Genomic DNA, 18,619 nt, shown 5'->3' on the forward strand with positions numbered 1-18,619 from the left:
TTGCTTGTGTTTTCTTTGGTTGATTGGTTGGTTGGTTGGTTGGTTGGTTGTGGAAATCATATGGCAATAGTAATTGATTCTGAGTGGATACATCTACCCTACCCCTCAAAAATGCCTCTACTTAGAGAAAATGTCAAAATATTTTAACAATTTCATCATATTGAGGGCACATTTAGCACAGGAGGTCTTAGCCCATCCCAAAGCATAAAACTCCAGTGTTGTGCCAGCTTTACAAATCTCTTGCACGGTGGTTAATTAAAGAACACAGGAACCTGGACAAAGTATTCTGGAATCTGGTACAACCATTACTTTTTCCTATTGTGTTACTTCTCTTAGTCCTTGCTACTAAGCTTCCTGTTTTTCCTCCTCTGAGGAGAAACAGGAGGATGGTGTTATACATAATTCTGTAAAGTTACAAGTGTAAAATATTATTTTTACTAGATTCTGATTCTTTAACTCTGGTACTGTAGCAAACCTTTTACTATGGATATGTATTTCTGTATTTGATATACAATGAGTATGTATGAATATATGGTATATTTACTAGTGTTGCTGGAATTAGGAGATTTCCTTTCAAATTTCCCTTTTCTTCTTTCTACCATATAGTTTCAATAGACCTATTTTTAAAAAGACATTTTTATTATCATAGATATAATTATTTTTCCCAATGTTCTTCTGCATGTATGTTTTACAAATCATTTTCCTTTCCTGCCATAGTTTTCTAGCTTTAATGGAAACAAAATTCACTTTTTGCCTAGAAATCCTATGGAGACATTCAAAAGCCATATGGACATGGTTCTGGAACAAACAGTTCTAGGTGGCTCTGCTTGGACAGAAGGTTTGGACAAGATGACCTCCCTTCTAACCTTGACCCGTGTGTGATTCTTTAAAATTAGACAGCTAAATTAACACAGATGCTCGACTACACACCTATCATAGGTCTTCATTCACTCATTAAGAAAATCCACAGTCGAGTGCTAATGAAGTCAATATGTGGCAAGTCTGTAACAGCTGCCCTTAACTCTCCCTGATAATTGTTCTCATTTAAATGGCATAATATTCAATATACTGTTGTTGAAAATAGTAATGGTGAAATTCATGCCTTAGGGGCTACAATGTTGACTAAGTTTTAGCCAGAAAAACTGAACTGTGACTTAATGGGGTATTACAGGCCTTTACACCTTTCAGATGCATAGGTCACAATCTCTGTATAAACATATAATTATATTACAAGCCATTCTTGCATATATTGAGATCATTCCAAAAGATAGTTAAAACAAAATCAATATGAGCATGATTCAATGGCCTTTAAAACAAGAAAACTACTGATTTCAGTCAGTCTTCTTGTCTGTAAGAGACACTGAATTACATTTCATGCTTGTAATGTATTATACCTAATTATTAATCATATTTAGTAACCAGCAAATTTCTAATATATGCCTTAAAAATTATGCTCTTTTTTTTAAACATATATTCCTTTACAAATCAAATTTCTTCAGCCCTCTGGATCAGTAGCATTCAGAATCCAGGAATCTAAAAGTATGATTGTTCTGGGTTGCAGTGTAGGATGTACACAAAGTATTTATCCTATCACCATCTTCATGAACTCTTGAAACCAAGTGGGCTAGTGTTTTCCCAAGCCCCTGCCTTTGGGGTGTCTTCTGCTAATGGCCCATTAACACCTTGCCCATGACTCACAGGTAACTCCCTCCAGGAGTTATCTCTGTTTAATGGGCCATCAAGGACCCACTTCACACTCATCATCCCATTGTGAGATGCTCTGCCCAGGGGGAGGAGCCAAGCATTCCCACCTGGATATAACCTGGTATGTGGGACAGTGCAAGCAACACTTACCCACTGGATTCCCAGAGGACCAGAGCTCCCAGACCTTTCTACAGGATCACTGCTTCAGGAAGAGCACCTCTCCTGGACTGCTTCCACCATCCTGCTCAGGTTGTATTCTGACTTTGTCAGTGGTCCTTTGTGTTATTGCATTTATTTTATTTTATTTTTACCTTTTTACCTTTCTTCTTATTAAATTATATCTCTGACTTGGAGCCTCTCATTTGTTTTGCTTTCAAACCACAACAATGATGCAATATACAGATAATCCCAGTATATATCTCTGTAGTTATCTCTCATGTGTGCATCTTAATTATATATAATATGTAAAATTTATAAATACATAACCATATATTTGTATCTTACAAACATCATAGATACTGTACAAATATGATGGATTATACATCCATTTTAGACTGCTAATGGAAAATGAATTCTGTTCTATTTGAATAGATGTAACACTTAGTCTTTAGGTGCCTGAGAATATCCTGAAGCAATTAAAGAGCTCTATTCCATATATGTCCTAGTAAGAATAAGAAGATTTAATTATTAAAGTATAAACCTTTTTATTTCCCTTTCTCTAGGACTGTTCTGCAATTCAGCATATTTTTCTGTGAAAATCCCAAATAAAGAGCATTTAAGAAAATATTTACAAGCACAGAAGGTGAAGTTTTCCATAGAATCACATAAAACTAATTTACTTCTTTCACACAAAGTACAGAAACCTGAAGAGAAATTAAGAAATAGAGTCGGAATTTCTCAGAGCAGGTATAAATCCCGTATTTTCAATAAAGTTCAAGCATGCTACCATTGCCTACAAAAGTAAAGTAATGAATCAGCAACTAAAATTTCAAAGTTTTTTTAGGCATGTCCACTTCAACAACTGGAAGAATTCTGGATGATTAAGAGCTCCTATCAAGTCAGTAGTAATTAAGAGAATTCAGAAGTATGTAGTATTATGTTATTAATCAGACGTTGTATCATCAAATGTAAAAATTCACTTTGGAACTCAATAGATTATGAAACTTTTCAGATAAGCAACTATACATATATTTATGACCATACTCATAAAGCAAGCCTGTCCATTTTTCCATTAAACATATTTTCTTTCGATTGTCTACTTCAACTAATCTTTATGCAACACTTTATTTAAAGCTATGTTTCAAAAATGGCCTTATAAAAAGGATTTTCCTGTTTATACATAAGGGTATTTTCCAATGTAATCGTGATCACAACCCCCATTTCATCTATACATTTTTAGGTATCTTTGTAAAGAAGGAAAGAAAAGATGACAGAGCTGCTGACTTGCATCCTAGTTTCCCAAGTCAAACAGTAGACCTTGAAAACTTGCCAGCTGCCTTTGATGGCCAGATCAGGCTTACAGGTAGCTAACCTCAGTATTTGCAGTATTTAAGGCATTTCCTACCATAAACTTAAGCAAGTACAAATAAATACTATGGTATGAAGGCACCTGTATTTTTTTTAGCTTAGGAAAAATTGAATATTTTATTTTGCCAACACCATCATTAGGCTTCAACATGCCAGCCTAAATTCACTTCATATCCTTCTACCTCTTTGGGTGCACCATCACCCAAACACATATGCTGCATCCACACATCAACAACAAAAAAAATCTATTAATGGGCTTGAAAGCACGCTTTGCTTTATTTCCTACCTGAAGAATGTAGCCTCGAACATAGTCTCGAAGTGTCCAGCCTAAGCCATGCAGAATATGCAACACCTCCTCTTGCTTCAGTACACTGAAGAGTCGGTCGAGCAGTATCTTCAGTCTCACAGGCACAGCCTGAGTACCGTAGAGCATCAGGCTGCTGATGTCAAACACAACATTGGACTGCACAATCTCCACTTGAGTTGGGTGGTAGAGATGCTGAGTACTAAGTTTGTCCAAGGCTGAAAGAAAAGGGGTCAAATATAAGGAAAGTGCAAAGAAAAGTAAAAAAAAAACCTCCAAAGAGTCATGTATATACATAACATTTGGCACACTTATCTGTCACCTGGATGATTCGTAGAATTCGTAGAAACATAGAGTCACAGAATAGTTTGTGTTGGAAGAGACCTTTAAAGGTCAGCTAGTCCCCTGCCATGGGCAGGGAAATCTTCAACTAGACCAGGTTGCTCATCCCACCTGATCTTGAATATTTTCACAGATGGCGCATCTATAGCCTCACTGGGCAACTACTCCAATGCCTCAACATTGTTTGAAAAAGTCTCCTTTATATCTAATCTAAGTCTACTCTCCTCCTTTCAGCTTAAACCATTACCTCTTGTCCAATCAGTACATGCCCTTGTCAAAACCCTTCCCAGACTTTTGGTAGGCTCCCTTTTAGTACTGAAAGCCCAAGGTCACCAACTGAAGGTCACCAAAGAGCCTTGCCCAAGCTTCTTTTCAACTTTTTCCCTGGCTGAAGGATCCCAATTCTCCTATCCTTTCCCCACAGACAGGGTCTCCATCTGACCACCTTGGTGGTCTCTTCTGGACTTGCTCCAACAGGTGCATGTCTTTCCTTTGCTGAGCACCAGGTGTTTTTTTCACCAGAGGGGAGCAGAGGGGCAGGATCATCTACCACACCCTGCTGGCAATACTGCTTTTGATGCAGCCCAGAGACCGGTCAGATTTCTGGGCTGCAGGTGCACATTGTTGGGCCATGTTTAGCTTTTCCTTCACTGAAGTTCCCTGGGTCCTTCTCTGAAGTGCTACTCTCAATGCATTCATCCCTCAGTGTGTACTCACTCATGCTTGGGATTGCCCTGACTCAGGTGCAGCACCTTGGCCTCGCTGAACCTCATGAGGTTGATATGGGCCCACTATCTCAAGCTTGTCCAGGTGCCCCTGTATGGCATCCTGTCGTTCTGGTGCGTCAACTGCATCACTCAGCTTGGTGTCATCTGCAAATTTACTGATGGCCTCACTGTGTCATTGCCGAAGATATTAAACACTACTGGTCCCAATATGGACTCCTGATGAATGCCAATCATCACTAAGGGATCATTTTTCACAGATGCAGTCCAAAACAGCTCTAGTTTCTAAAGGTCACAAATAATTTTAATTGCTATGGCAGAAAGGTTCTCAGGTGAGACTCAGACTCTATAGTACTCATAGTTCAAGAGAAATCTATGATTAACTAATGACCAAGACTGAAGCAATGCTGAATTGAACAGGACTGTTAAAGATTTGATACCTAATCTCTAGAGGAAAAAAATAAAACAGATACTCCTTAAACTCCAGTCTTTTAAAGATGTTCAAACTAAGGCCTCTGATTTACCAAAAATTTGATCATGAATTCACTGCTACTAGAGCCAGCTAGTTCTTTTCACCTGGCTTTACAAATTCCATGTGGTTCACTGTGATTTGAATAATTTTGAGATAAGGGAAATTTGCAGGATAAAGATAATTCTTAACCCCTTGTGAAGTTAAAAAATATGGAATTGCATATGACATCATGCACATCATGCATTTCACTGAGTATCAATGTTTAAATTTAATTTTATTTCTACTTTATGAATTATGTTGCAGCACTTAAGCTTCTCACTGCATTTTTAAACAAAATTTCTGAGCATTTAAAATAATCTTGCAGGGACTTCTCCTGTACTTGGTTTCTTCTTGTCTTATGGTCACTAGAGAGTTCATGTACTCTTGATAAATTGCTTTCTTACATCCAGAGCACAAAGGCCCTTATCATTTACTTGCTGGCTTCATTCAACACATTTACTCCAAGGACTACATTGTCAAAGATTTTCAGTTTCCTCATACTTCATTTCTTGCAACTGGATTGTCTGATCTTTCCTATTCTAGTGGCTAAGTCAACTTCGAATAAATAGCTTTAAATATTAATTTAACATTCAAACAAGATAAAAAATTGGCAAGCCTAGGGACTTCAGTCCTATGTCTCTTCACAGGACATCTATATGGCAGAACATGAAAAGAGGAATTTTTACTTCAAAAAGCTCTTCTTCCAAAGTACTTCACCTGTGTAGGCTTCATGATGTGGGACTCATTTTTTATGAGGTCTAATGAATGAGATTTGATTGAAGCTCAAACAGGTTAAATACTCTCTTTCCCTTCTTATCTCCCCCCATTTTATGTATGATCTTTTTCTAAGATGTATAGTTATTTTGCTACTACCATAATAGATGTGTCATGAAAGTTCTTTGCTCCAAAAGCCAAGAAAATTGGTATTTTTATTCTGCAGGTTGGGCATATGTGATGATATGTATACCTGAGGGACTGATCAACCATTTAGAAGGAGTAAAATAAAGTTGCTTTTTGCTAATACTAGCATTACTCACAATAGGAATGGTGTAAATAATATTTTAAAGTTACTATATTAAATCAAATAGACACCCTATAAGAACATCTTCTAGAATACTATTGAAATTATTGAGCAGATATGGATCACCCTGAGCATTTCAACTTCAGTCTTACAGAATGAGGATAGGGTTCAAAGATAGGGTTCAAAACTTGGCTTCTCCAAGTTTATGCAAATTTAGGCATAACCAAGACATGAATGGATATTTTCTGAATACTTGATGCTTTTTAATAACTGATTCATACTGTATTTGTAATATATCTTAATATTTGTTTTTGTTTCTCTCTTCTTAACATTAAATACCATGCCTGCACTGAGGATAAACAAGTTCTTCCAACCAAAGAAGACTTGTCATGCTGAGAATGTTAAGATCATTATTCTACTGTGGTCTAAGTGAGAATGGCTATAAGACATCTTTATCTAAAGATTATTGGGTGGATTACAGATCTAATAGCTTTTAATTTCTCTAACAATGAGTTGACAAAACCCTGTGGACCTATTTCTACTTCACGTATGGTGACCACACTGAGGAAAATAGCTTTGTAGAGGTTGAGGTGGAATGGAAGACGGGAAAAAAATAAATAAAGGGTTTTTTTTTTAAATAACTAAGCATACTCTTTGACCAGCTGATAGAAATTATTGCAATCTAACTATTCCATTCAACCGCAATATTAATTTTTTAACAGCATTATCTATAGACATTTGCTTCCCAACACACACACACACAAAAATACTGATTAGCATGATATTGGAACAATATTCCAAGTGACAATGATATTATCTCCAATTTTGATTTGTGGCCTTATTATGCATATTATGTAATAAACAAGCAGTGAATTTTATCCTTTTCAAGTACAAGTTAAGATATGCAGTAAAATGTGGAATTTATAACACAACAAAACATCCATTATTGCATGGGTGCATAAGGACATTTGCAAGCTAAAGACAAACCTCCTGCTACATGAAAATAAAAGGGTTGTAAATGAAATGAAAGGAAACACAGTTGTGTTTATATGGGAAACAACAGTACTGTAATATTGTGAAATTCCTTCTGAACATTAACTATTGATACCCTTTCAAATTGTCAGAAGAATGAAAATTCTCACTCTAATCTCTAATTTATAAAAATTTTTGTGTTTCTTTAGAAGATTGTTAAGGATATAGCTGACCGAGAGAATTTTTGTAGTATTTCTCATTTCTCCTCTGGTACGCTTAATGACCTAATGCTAGTGTTCTAGGTGGATTCAAGAGGCCATTTATGTTGATAGACACTTTTCCAGGTAAGAGGTAAGGAAGGACCTATCTTGTTAGTTTTCTATTGAGAGAGGAGTATTAGCTTTAGCCTTCTTGAAAAATTTCTGATTTTTGTCAAATCTCTGAGTAAGTAGTTATATTCTGAGTTGCCCACATAATTTCATGCGGTTAATGCATTTCTCATCAGTTTCTGTTCTAAACTATTGGTTTAATTTATATATGCTAATGAACAATTAACTGTTTTACAGGTGAATACATTCAACAGTATCTGCAATAGTTTATGATCTCATAAACATTTAGGAGGTTTCAAGATTAAATATAGAATGCACTCTATCATACCTGAAAAATTACATAAAGAGATGTCTCTTTATTATGAAGTTACCAGTGACTGAATATCACAAAGCACACATTAGAAGTCCTGTCCTAGTGCAGCATGAGGTATGACTTATGTCTTGCACAGTTCCAGTTGCATCAAAAGTTGACCCAACATGTTTGAGACATAATAGTAATAACCAGCACAGTCTTTTCCAAAATCTATGATGGGATCAGTTACATACTTAAACTAAGAAAGGTATCTTTTCTTAACAGTGCCATTTAATTCTTAGCACTGCCCTAATACTCAGTCTGATATTCGTTAATTCAGTATACGTGAAAAAGTGTTGTCTAATACAGGAAGAGATCTAACTAATCTTAAAATCACATACTTGCTGAGAAATCAACATTTTCATGGGTGGCCTTAAAATACCTTTGTATTTTACTCTGACAACACTCAGTCAAATAACATTTCTGTGGTGAATTCTCAATTTCATGTACTTGTTTCAGAAATTTAAACTAGCCAGAAAGGATTGTATAGAGGACATCAAAAAAGATTGCCTTCAACAACGAAACATTTCTAACTGGATAATTAGTACAGGAATTAGGAATCTTTCAACACTGTTTTTCCAACTCTGAAATATCAAGTATGCACCATAATAATTGAGATCATTTTAGCTGGAAGGGAACAAAAGTGACCATCTAATCCAGCTACCTGAGCACTGCAGGGCTGATCATCAGCTAAACCATATTGAGGAGGTTGTCCAAATGTCTTTGGAACAGGGAGTGTCTTGGGGCATTGATCAGGTCTTTAGGAAGTCTGTGGTTTTAGCACCCCTCCCATTAAAGAGGTGTTTCCTAACGTCAAGCCTGAACCTCTCCATGTTGGCTTATTCATTCTTTAGCTTCTTGAATAGTAAAAAAAAATCCCCAGATTTAAGAGAGACTCTACTCAGTATAATCTGAAATGTCAAAAGAGCTTTGAAATTGTTTCAATCTTCATATTACAGCCTGCAGTATTCTTGTGATGTAATACTTAAAAAAACCCAAAACAACTTTGGACATCTTTGCAACAAATCAGTGAACAAACTTTTACTTTTATGTTCCATTTATAAGGGTTTTTTTGTTTTGTTTTGTTTCATTTCATTTTGTTTTTAATGTAGTAAATTAAGGAGGGGAAATGTACCTTATTTATATTTTACTAGAGTTTTGAGACTGTGTAATTCAAATGAATTTAAGTACAAATGATACATTAAAAAAAGGCACAACTTCTTCAATTTATCAAAAGACAGAAAACAAAGAATAGATCTTTCATTTCATCCAGACTGTGTCCAGTTCACAGGCTCTGCAAATTTACTCATTGTCCTTAGACCCTTCCTTCCCAGTATGCAGTGAAAAAGGTCAACCAAATTAAAAGGCATGCCTCTGAGCAGACTCTGTTTTTGCTAAGTAAAAGAAAAACAAATATGCAGTGATGAATTTTGCATTTTAGAGGTCTCATATTATTTTTTGCATAGCTACAATAAAAGCATGACATTCTGCCTTTATTGAATAGAAAAGAATTCTATATATCCTAGTTATAATGTAATTGAAGTTGTGAATACACTTACCTCTTGCTAATTTCCTGATCCTAGATAAGTGTTTTATCAACCTAAGAGGGATGAAAAGTTCTAGTGAAAGGTCTAAGCTGATTTGCCTGGCTGTGTATCTCAGAACACCACAGAAAACAGTGTATAGGTTGCAATAGGGCATTATGGATCTCATTCCATTTCAGTTTTAGTTTTAGGCTCTCCAGTATAACCTCTCTGGGTTTTCTGGTATAATCTCTAGCCAGTTTCCCAGCTTGCCAAAGGGGAATACTGTTGGAGTACACACACAGACACACAGACACACACACACAAAAATGATGATACAAAATTTTACAACCATCATCTTCTTTCTAGATTACTAAATTTGTTCAAGGACAGGAAGATGAAAAAAAAATAGGTAGTCTGTGTCTGGACAACAACAAACAGCTTTCCAGATATTTTTTAAAATCTAAATAACTAGGTCACTTTTTGCAGCGTAAGAAACTAAAATTAGAAGACAGATTAAATATATAATACCAACATTAAATTATTCCATAATACTGCAGCAGCAATAGTGTGTTAAGTGTGGTAAATGAGATACAGTATTATTCATGGCAATGTTGAGGACTGTAGTTTATTTGTGATTTATTGGTGAACATGAACAGCATCAAATTTTCAGAGTTCAAGATTTTCTTATTTTTCATCAACCACAGGAAAAAAAAAAGTAATAAATCCTAAGTAATGACTAAAATGCTGGAGGGACCAGTTATTACAATCATAAGAGGTGGTCTAAACTAGCCTCCCTCAGTATGCAGATTTAGTATCACCTCCAATGTGGCGTAATGTGGTGTACTTTGAAGGCAGAAAAAAATTGCTCCTCAAAAATACCATGTTTAGAAAGTGACTAAGGATAAGAAAAAATTTCCCTATCTATTGAAAAACTCCAATATTTTCATGGTTTAGGAAATCATCTCATTCACTCCTAGACCAAGAGAGTGGGGGACATGAACACTTATATGAGTGGGTGATCATCCTGAATCAGTCTGAGTACAAATCTCAGCTACGACATAATATCCTTTGGTAATCTCTTTTTCATTTCTCTCTTCATCATCTTTGCAATTTATTCCATATGGAAGATAAATGTTCACTAAGACAAAAATCATGGAAGGAGAGCAAGTAAAGAAATTCTGATTTATAGGCAAAACCATTTTTTTGTAATGTCTTTTATTGTATTTAAAAACTAATAATGGAAACCATTTGCCAAATGCACTGAGTCTCTGACAGCGGGACACATATGTGATCTGCTAATTTACAGCTCGCATGTACAGATGTTCACACTTAGTAAAAGGCTTCTTAATGGCATTTTAAAATTAAACATGTGTTGATAATAGGTGTTCGAAACACAAACAACACAGCAACTAAACTGATATGTTTTCATGCCTCACCATGCCTCATGCTCTAACAAAAAACCCTCCAGCAGTTCAGTTGCATGTACACAAAATAAATGTTATTAAAAAAAGACTGAATGAAAACTTTCATTAATTTTTCTGTCTATGATCTGATTCCAAGTTAAAATATCTAGAATGCTACTAGGTTTATGTAGCCGAAAGCAGAACCACAGTTTGTTCACAGACCTTGCTTGCTGTCTGCAATTTTTTTATCCCTTTACAAAACTTTGAACCCCATCCAGCTTTGACACACTGCCTCTTCAGTTAATAACTATCAAGTTTCCCCTTGTCTCCTGTCTACTTTTCTTTGAGGCAATTGCGCACTCAGCACCCTGAGATAATAACACACATCTATAAGATAAAAGCAATGGCATTAATGTAATTGTCTGTCTTTCTCTCTTTAGCCTAATCTTTTTTTTTCCTTCAGTTTTGACTGCCTCTGTGACACCTGTTTTTGTCTCCTCTGATCCTACGACAGGTTTTCCGCTGACAAGGTTTTTGCCTGACAGAGATTCTGCCAGACAAGAACATAATAAAATATGAAGAACTGCTTGTCAGAGTTTCTGCCAATGCTCACATGAAATGGGGGGCGGGGGGGGGGGGGGGGGGGGGGGAGGAAAAAAAAAAAAGAATCCTGACTTTTTTTTTTTTTTTTTTTTTTAAGGGGCCCAATGATACTTGCTTTTGGCTTGTCAGGGAAACAGCCTCCCTGGCCAATTCCTGCAAGCCAAACAGATCTTCCTTTTATGTTTTCTTTCTGTAGAAAAACATTTTCTTTGATAGTAGAAGATGTGGTTGCAAAGGAAAAGAAAAAAGGGACAAAAGAAGAGCCCCAAATGCTTTCCCCCAGAAATTTAGGTTTGATCTAAGTTTATGTAATGATACCTCAAATGCATGTCTTTAATCCAGAACTGGACATCTAAATTAACAATAAAAATAAAACGGTAGGCTTTTTCTCTTTACTTCTTTTTCACAATTAATGTGATCAAAGGAACACGCTGTAAAGAACTTTCATCCCATGTACTCAGAAAAATATCCGAGCTAGACATTTCCTGTGTAGGCATACTGCAAGAATGAAGACACCTGACTATTGGGACGAGGGAAGGGAAGATGACACAGAGCCTGTTGTAGGCTTTGGACCTCTCTGTAAGTATGTGTATTGGTGCCTACGTAAAAGAGGACTTCAGCTGATTAGTCTGATGATTAGTGATGGAGAAACACATGTAGATTAATCATGTGAGCATTCCAACACACAGTTGCTTTTGTGTGTGTTGGTATCAGCAGTCTCCTCTACTGCAGACAGCAGCTATGGATCATGGTGCCACAGTCCTCAGTGCACCAGTTTTTCCCACCAGCCTGGATTCCAAGTCCAGAGTTCCAGAACCTCTACTGAAGCTCAGGCCTGGACCTTCATTCCCCTCCTGGACTACACTGTAGGTGTGTCTGGCTGTAGTCTCATCTTCAGACCCATCTTATAGCCTGGTCTTCTATCCCATCTTCGGCTCCAACTTCTTTTGTTCCTGATGGAAGCCTGTGGATGGACTCTTGATCTGATTAAATTCCATTGCCATGCCTGAGATTGTCAAAGGACACAGTTACCAGCTTCTCATTCAGTCTACGATGGTCAAACCTGAAGGAATTGTGCTCATGGTGTAGGCATGGTCAGTGTTCTCATTGCCTTTGCTACAGGCTCAGAACTTCTGGTTGGACAGTCCACTTTTGCTCTGCCTTGACACAGATTAATTATGTCATTGTTGAAATCTAAAATCTGTAATGGAAGATGCTAAATAAATAATCTATTTCTATTACTTTGATTAGTCATTCAGCTTTGAACTTTCCTGTCTCTTGTCTCCAAAACTAAATATCCCCATCCTATCAGCCATCAACACCTTCTTAAAACTATTCTCTCCCTTAATAATGGTATAATGGAATTTAATATGTATCTTAATCATCCTAACATCATTTGGTTGACATACTATAAATGGTAAGACATAAGCACTTTTGGGAGTCCTGGACTGTGGTCTGGATTTGGAGGATTTCCATCTTAATCCTAATGCACCTCAATTCCATTAACTCTGATTCACAGTTTTACAGAAATTCTAAGTGGGAAGGGATTTATACAGATTGTCTGGTGCAGTCTTCTAATGAAAGCAGGGCCTTAGATTAGTTGGCTTTTATATTTAAAAAGGGGCAGAGGGGGGTGTGGAATTCCACCTCCTCTCAGGCAACTTATTCCATCTTTATGCAGCCTTGAAAACTATAATGAAAATGCTGCAGGTACTGCCCACCTGTTACTGTCATTCTGTTTGAATGGTGTCATAGATGTAGTTCATGAAGGCCAGCCAAGAGCATCCTGGTGTTTCAGTTTAGGGTGTAATTCTGATTCAAGCCTATGAAATGGCCTCCCACATGTGCTAAACCACCTCAGTTTTTCCAGGAAAAGCTGCTGTCTTAAGGTTGCTGACAGCTGAAGGTGTTCATAAAACTAGTTCTCCCATTCATACACATTAATCTTACCCATCCCAATTCATGTACTCTGACCATTTCACAAAGCTCCTGTTAAATATACTTCAGAAAAATTGACTGTAATCAATTAGAATACAATTAGAAAAGTCTCTGAGACTCACATTGTACATTTCTTGTATTATCTTTTCTCTTTCTAAAATCCAGATGGAAATGGGATAATTGAGGAACACTGTTGTCTGCTAAATTAATCTGGGGAAAGTATCCTCATAATGCTATAGCTCAAAATGAAATTCCTCCTAGTAGGTAAAAAAAGGTTTTTTCTTTCAATTTCACATTTGCAAAATAAAAAGCTGAGGTAAAGTTACCCACAGTATTATCATTTAAACATCTGAAAGCAGTATGAATTTTTTATTCTTGCAGTCAAATTCCATTTAAACATTATGAAGCTATATGGAATGAAGTAGTAGGGTTTGTTTCATTTAGAGCTGTTCCAATTTGTGTTCTGCTTAACCTAGTGAACTCTGGTTAATTAGGATGTTCCTATAAACAATTAAGCTTCTTGTAGGATCGTTAAGAAGATATAAAAATTTATGATGTAATAAACTGTAATAAAATGATAAAGTGGTTGGCACATCACAGCAATTCATGAGCAGCAGCATAGGTGTTAAAAGAGACAAGTAAGCAGGTACTGTCACCTAAACACACTAGAGTGGATGCAAGTTGCAGAAGTCCACCACTGCTTCCCCACAAATCTGTTGGTGATTTGAATTTCCATTTCTCCCAGAATTTATCCTGCTCAACTGGGAATCAAACAGCAATCACCAGACACTCTTTTGCTCCCACCTGAAGCCACACCATGTAACGAACTGGTTACCATCAAACTCAAAGGGCTCAAGATCACAGATTTCACTGACTACCTTTTCAAAAGGCAGCCTCTACTGTGACTGGAAAGAATAATTCCAGTTGCTAATTTAAAGTCATGGTTTGTATAGCCTTTCATCCATCTTCACACAGACAGTCTATTTGTTTCCTTCTGGATTCTCTCCGTAAGAAGAAAGATATCATCACCTGAGACATCTCCTAGAATTTTGGCCATAGTATTGGTTGTACTAAATGAGATTAGGCCTTCTCTCTAAAATGTAAATTCAATAATGATGGGCACCCAAATGACAATATCTTGCACTTTTGAAACACTTCTAGTCCAAGTGTTTATGGGTATTTTATAGCTAATCAAGGGCAATCAGAATTTTTAAAAGTGTATTTCAGAGTTGCCAATCAATATCTGATTATATTAATAACAAATCTGTGAAAAAATAAATTGTGACTACTAATTTAAAAGTTTTTCGGAAAATAAAATGTTCACAATGAGAAAATATTTCATTTTTAGTTGTGAATACAGGCCAACCCAGCAGAAACAGGCACTGTGCTTCAGAATGAGTAATGGCCTGATTAGGGTTTATCAGACACTCGATCAGTCCTCAGCTGAATGTTTAATGCCTGCTCAGCTATAATCTCACCTGACCATGTCCAAAGGACATTGGCTTATTCCAACCCAGGGTTGTAAGCCAATGAAATTGGGTAGAAGAGGTAAGGTCTAAACTTCTTCCTAACTGAGTTAAGATGTCCTGGGGGTGTCAGGGAAGAAGAGAAAAAAGTATTTCAAACTGAACAGATTCCCAGGGAAACCCAAGGAGGTACATCTGTAGGGTAGAGCCTGTGCTTGGCCCCTCAGAAAACATTATTTGATACCTGAAGGTGTCAAATCTGCATGAAAATTAAACTCTTGACCATACAATAATATAAGTATCAGCTAAATACAAGGAAGAAAAAGGAAGGTTTCTTATTTGTTCTTAAAGCATCTAAGAATTATTTATTTTCTGTCACTTCTGTCTCATAAACTTTTGAAACAATATTATTTGTCTTGGATGCCATAATATCTGGATTTGGTTTCACCTCAGCTTGACTTGCACTAAGAGTAATACCAGAGTAACACAAAGCAAACACTACGTCACATCATTCCTACCAATGTGACAGGTTTTCAAACCAGATACTAGGTCAGAATGCCCACAAGATAGCAGAGTGCATTTTCTTTGTGCTGCTGTGGCTGCTTTGGAGAATCCTGCTGAAGGGAAGCATAAAGGAATGGCACAGGCACAAGGGGGGCACTTAAAAAAGTATTTACCAGTAATGAAGGTTAATCTTGTAAGCTTCCTGGAAGCAACTCAGTAATGAAAAATATGCCTCCACCTTCAGAGTCAAAAGAAAGTTATAACAGATGGATTAAAATGATCTTGTCAGTAAAAGACAGGAAAAACCAGACTACATCTAAAACAGTTTTGCTTTAAAAGTTATGAAAATCTAGCTTTCATTATCAATGAGCTGCAGAGAATTACTTCATGAAAAATATAAAAACAAAATTACAAAAAAATTATTTTCTCAACTAATTTAAAAGCATTTCAAATAATTAAATAAATTGAATAGAAGGAAACAATCATATTTGATATTATAAATTTTTTAAATAAATTTTTTAGTATCTTATCAGACAATGCAGAAATAACCCAATTATTTTACTAATCAACTATAATTACATTTCTCTTTTATTTCCTTTCTCTTTTTAAAAATTTACTCTCTGCTTAAAAATCTCCATTTGTAAGTAAAGAACAATATGGCAATTCTGGCAGCTTTTACTGCGACTCTAAGATCAGTGACATGTTTTCATTGTGCTTTCATTTTGTTAGGGATTATCTTTGACTTTGCAAACCTGTATTTCCTTCACTTAACACCTTTGGACTGAGACAAATACAGGTACTCAAGCAATTTTTATTTTAACACAGCATCCATTCTCATCTCATTCCCATGTAGCTCATATTTAAATTCTAAACCTTCTTCCTAGACCAAGTCCTTTCAGAAACTTCAGACTAAGGGAGAGGCAATTTCTAAAATTTCCACAGCATTCTTCTGTTTCTTTTCTTTATCTATTTTTGTTTATCCTTCCTTTCTTTTGTTTTCATTTCAGGTTTCTTTTATCTGACAATTTCATGTCCTGCCATGTCAAAATTCAGAAAACTCAACCATTCTAAATGAAGTAGTCATAGTCATGTTATGCATCTGACTTTGTGACATTCTCCATTTTCTATTCTCCATTTTCCATTCTTAGTCTCATTAACATCAAGCTAGCAACTGCCTTATATAAATACTAGCATAGCACTAGGAAACTTCCTTTACAAGGTGAAATTGTAACTCACATGGCAAGTCTCTGAGTATTACTCTTCTCTGTATGGCAGCTTGTAGTCTGAAAAATAACGGATGGTGCCAAAATCTACTGGTTAATGTTATTTTGTCTTTTTTATTACAACCAGACAGAACTTTATCTCAGAGTTACTGGAGAGAACACGTGACCAAACCTTACATGAGGTTGTATGTGGCCTCACCATAGCCATAACATAGAGGTGTTAAATCCAACTTGAATGAATAGCTGAGCCTTGAACTGTGCTGATTGGCATGATGCAAATGAAAAGACATCAAAAACTATTGAAGATTAAGGACTACATTTTTCTACATGAGGGAAAAAAAAAATAGAAAGAAAGAAAGAAAGAAAGAAAGAAAGAAAGAAAGAAAGAAAGAAAGAAAGAAAGAAAGAAAGAAAGAAAGAAAGAAAGAAAGAAAGAAAGACGGGGTAGAGCATATAACCACATAAAAGTTTAAACATTTAGAGCATACTTAATTTCCTAGAGTAGGTTGAATAGTAGATTGAATAAAATTCAGCTGGTCCAAGTATGCACAGTATACCAGAAACATGCTGTTGATCTCTGAATTTTTACCACATTTCAGGGTAAGACAAAACTGTTATTTATAATTTCCCGATTGAATCTGAAACAAGATGACAGCGATTTCACACAAACTTTGTAATATTATTAGACTATGGGGGTTGTTTTGTTTTGGTTATTTGTTTATTTGTTTGGATTTTGGGGGTTTTTTTGTGGAGATATTGAAACTAAAATAAGTAGAATGAATAAATAATAACAAATAAATAAATAAATAAATAAATAAATAAATAATAGCTTTAGTCCAGTATAACTTATTTCAGTTAGCACATTTTTTGGAGCAAAAATGCAAGAAGGTAGGATTGTACTTGATTGATACTACGTTGGGTCTTTCGATCTGTTGGACAAGATATAATAAGAGGGTTTCTGCTAGCATTATGGTAGTTGTTATTTTGACATCAATGACAAGTACAAAAGACAAAAATGCAAAGTCAATGAAATCAACATCTTTTACTGCAGACTTGCTTAATTAATTTCTTTCTTCATAAGCTAAGATACTTCAGCTAGAGGAAATGAAAGGCAAATAATATGGAGTTTTTTCATTATTTCCAATAAAGTTTCAGTGATTTTTGTGCTAAAGAAAGTAAAACATCATGACTATCTTCACAGGATAGCATACTTGTTTTAATACAAAAAAATAGCAGGAGAAAAAACTAAGCACTTGAATATTATTTTCTGTAGTCATTTAAGTACCATATTATTTTAAAGCCACAAATTACTGATTCCCTGGGTTAAAATAAATTCTCCTTAAAAAACTGACTATTAAGATTATAATGAGACTTTATTTTCCATATGGACTATACAAAATATCTTTACCATAAAAAAAAGGACAGACTTCAGCTGTTTGACTGATTCAAGTTAAACTTATCCAATTTACACCATTTAATTTTTGGGTTGGAAAAAAAATCTCCACCCAACCTGACAATATGAAAGCCAGACTTTAGCTGAAAACAAATGAAAAGTCATCCAAATCTGTTTAAATACTCAGAAATACATCCTAAGACTAACCTACTCTCCATGATGCACAGCAGTACTTGATAATGCTGCTATGCTCTGTGCAGCTTTTGGCTTTGGCCTTAAAAACACTGATGGTAGGATTGCCATTGTAGTAGAGGGGTCAAACTTTCATAAGCTGAACTTTGGACAACAGAAACATTTATCTGTCCCCAAAAGTACTTTCCAATGTATCTGTTCATATAATTGCAATCCAACATTTGTCAACTCCAGACTGGTGCATCAGAACCTGTAGGAAACCTTTTCTTTCAAGATGTGTGCAGCTTATTTTAGATGAGCAAGGCAAAACGTGATAAAGACAATGGAAGCAGGAGAGAAGAAAACAGCCCAACAGTTGCTAAGTGGAACAGTACAGTGGTGTGGCTGTATGCCCTTTTCTTCTCCCTCTAAGAATTCCAATGTTTTAAATGGCAGCTATTAAAATGAATTAACTTGACACAGATTAGTCAAGTACAGCATGAGTAGACTGCAGTTCTAAGCTGTTTTTTATTTATTCAGTTAATTATGATTCTAGGTTATCAGAACTGCATAAGCACAGTACTTCCTGTTGAAAACACCTATTC

The 18,619-nt window shown here is 35.8% G+C and overlaps 1 protein-coding gene across 8 annotated transcripts in view; it reads right to left on the reverse strand.

Moving 5' to 3' along the window:
• The window catches only part of BNC2 (basonuclin zinc finger protein 2), a 333,664-nt gene that overhangs the window by 104,352 nt on the left and 210,693 nt on the right, over positions 1 to 18,619 (reverse strand). For 7 of the 8 annotated variants that reach the window (XM_083883384.1, XM_083883383.1, XM_083883381.1 and 4 more), the window contains one exon: positions 3,518 to 3,753. In XM_083883384.1, coding sequence (XP_083739510.1) covers positions 3,518 to 3,753 — 236 coding nt within the window. Of the gene's footprint in view, positions 1 to 3,517; positions 3,754 to 9,346; positions 9,383 to 18,619 lie in introns of those variants that run through there. The other variant, XM_083883387.1, reaches the window with a different exon arrangement.

This window comes from Zosterops lateralis (assembly GCF_965231275.1).
Source record: "Zosterops lateralis genome assembly, chromosome: Z".
NCBI classification, from domain to species: Eukaryota; Metazoa; Chordata; class Aves; order Passeriformes; family Zosteropidae; genus Zosterops; species Zosterops lateralis.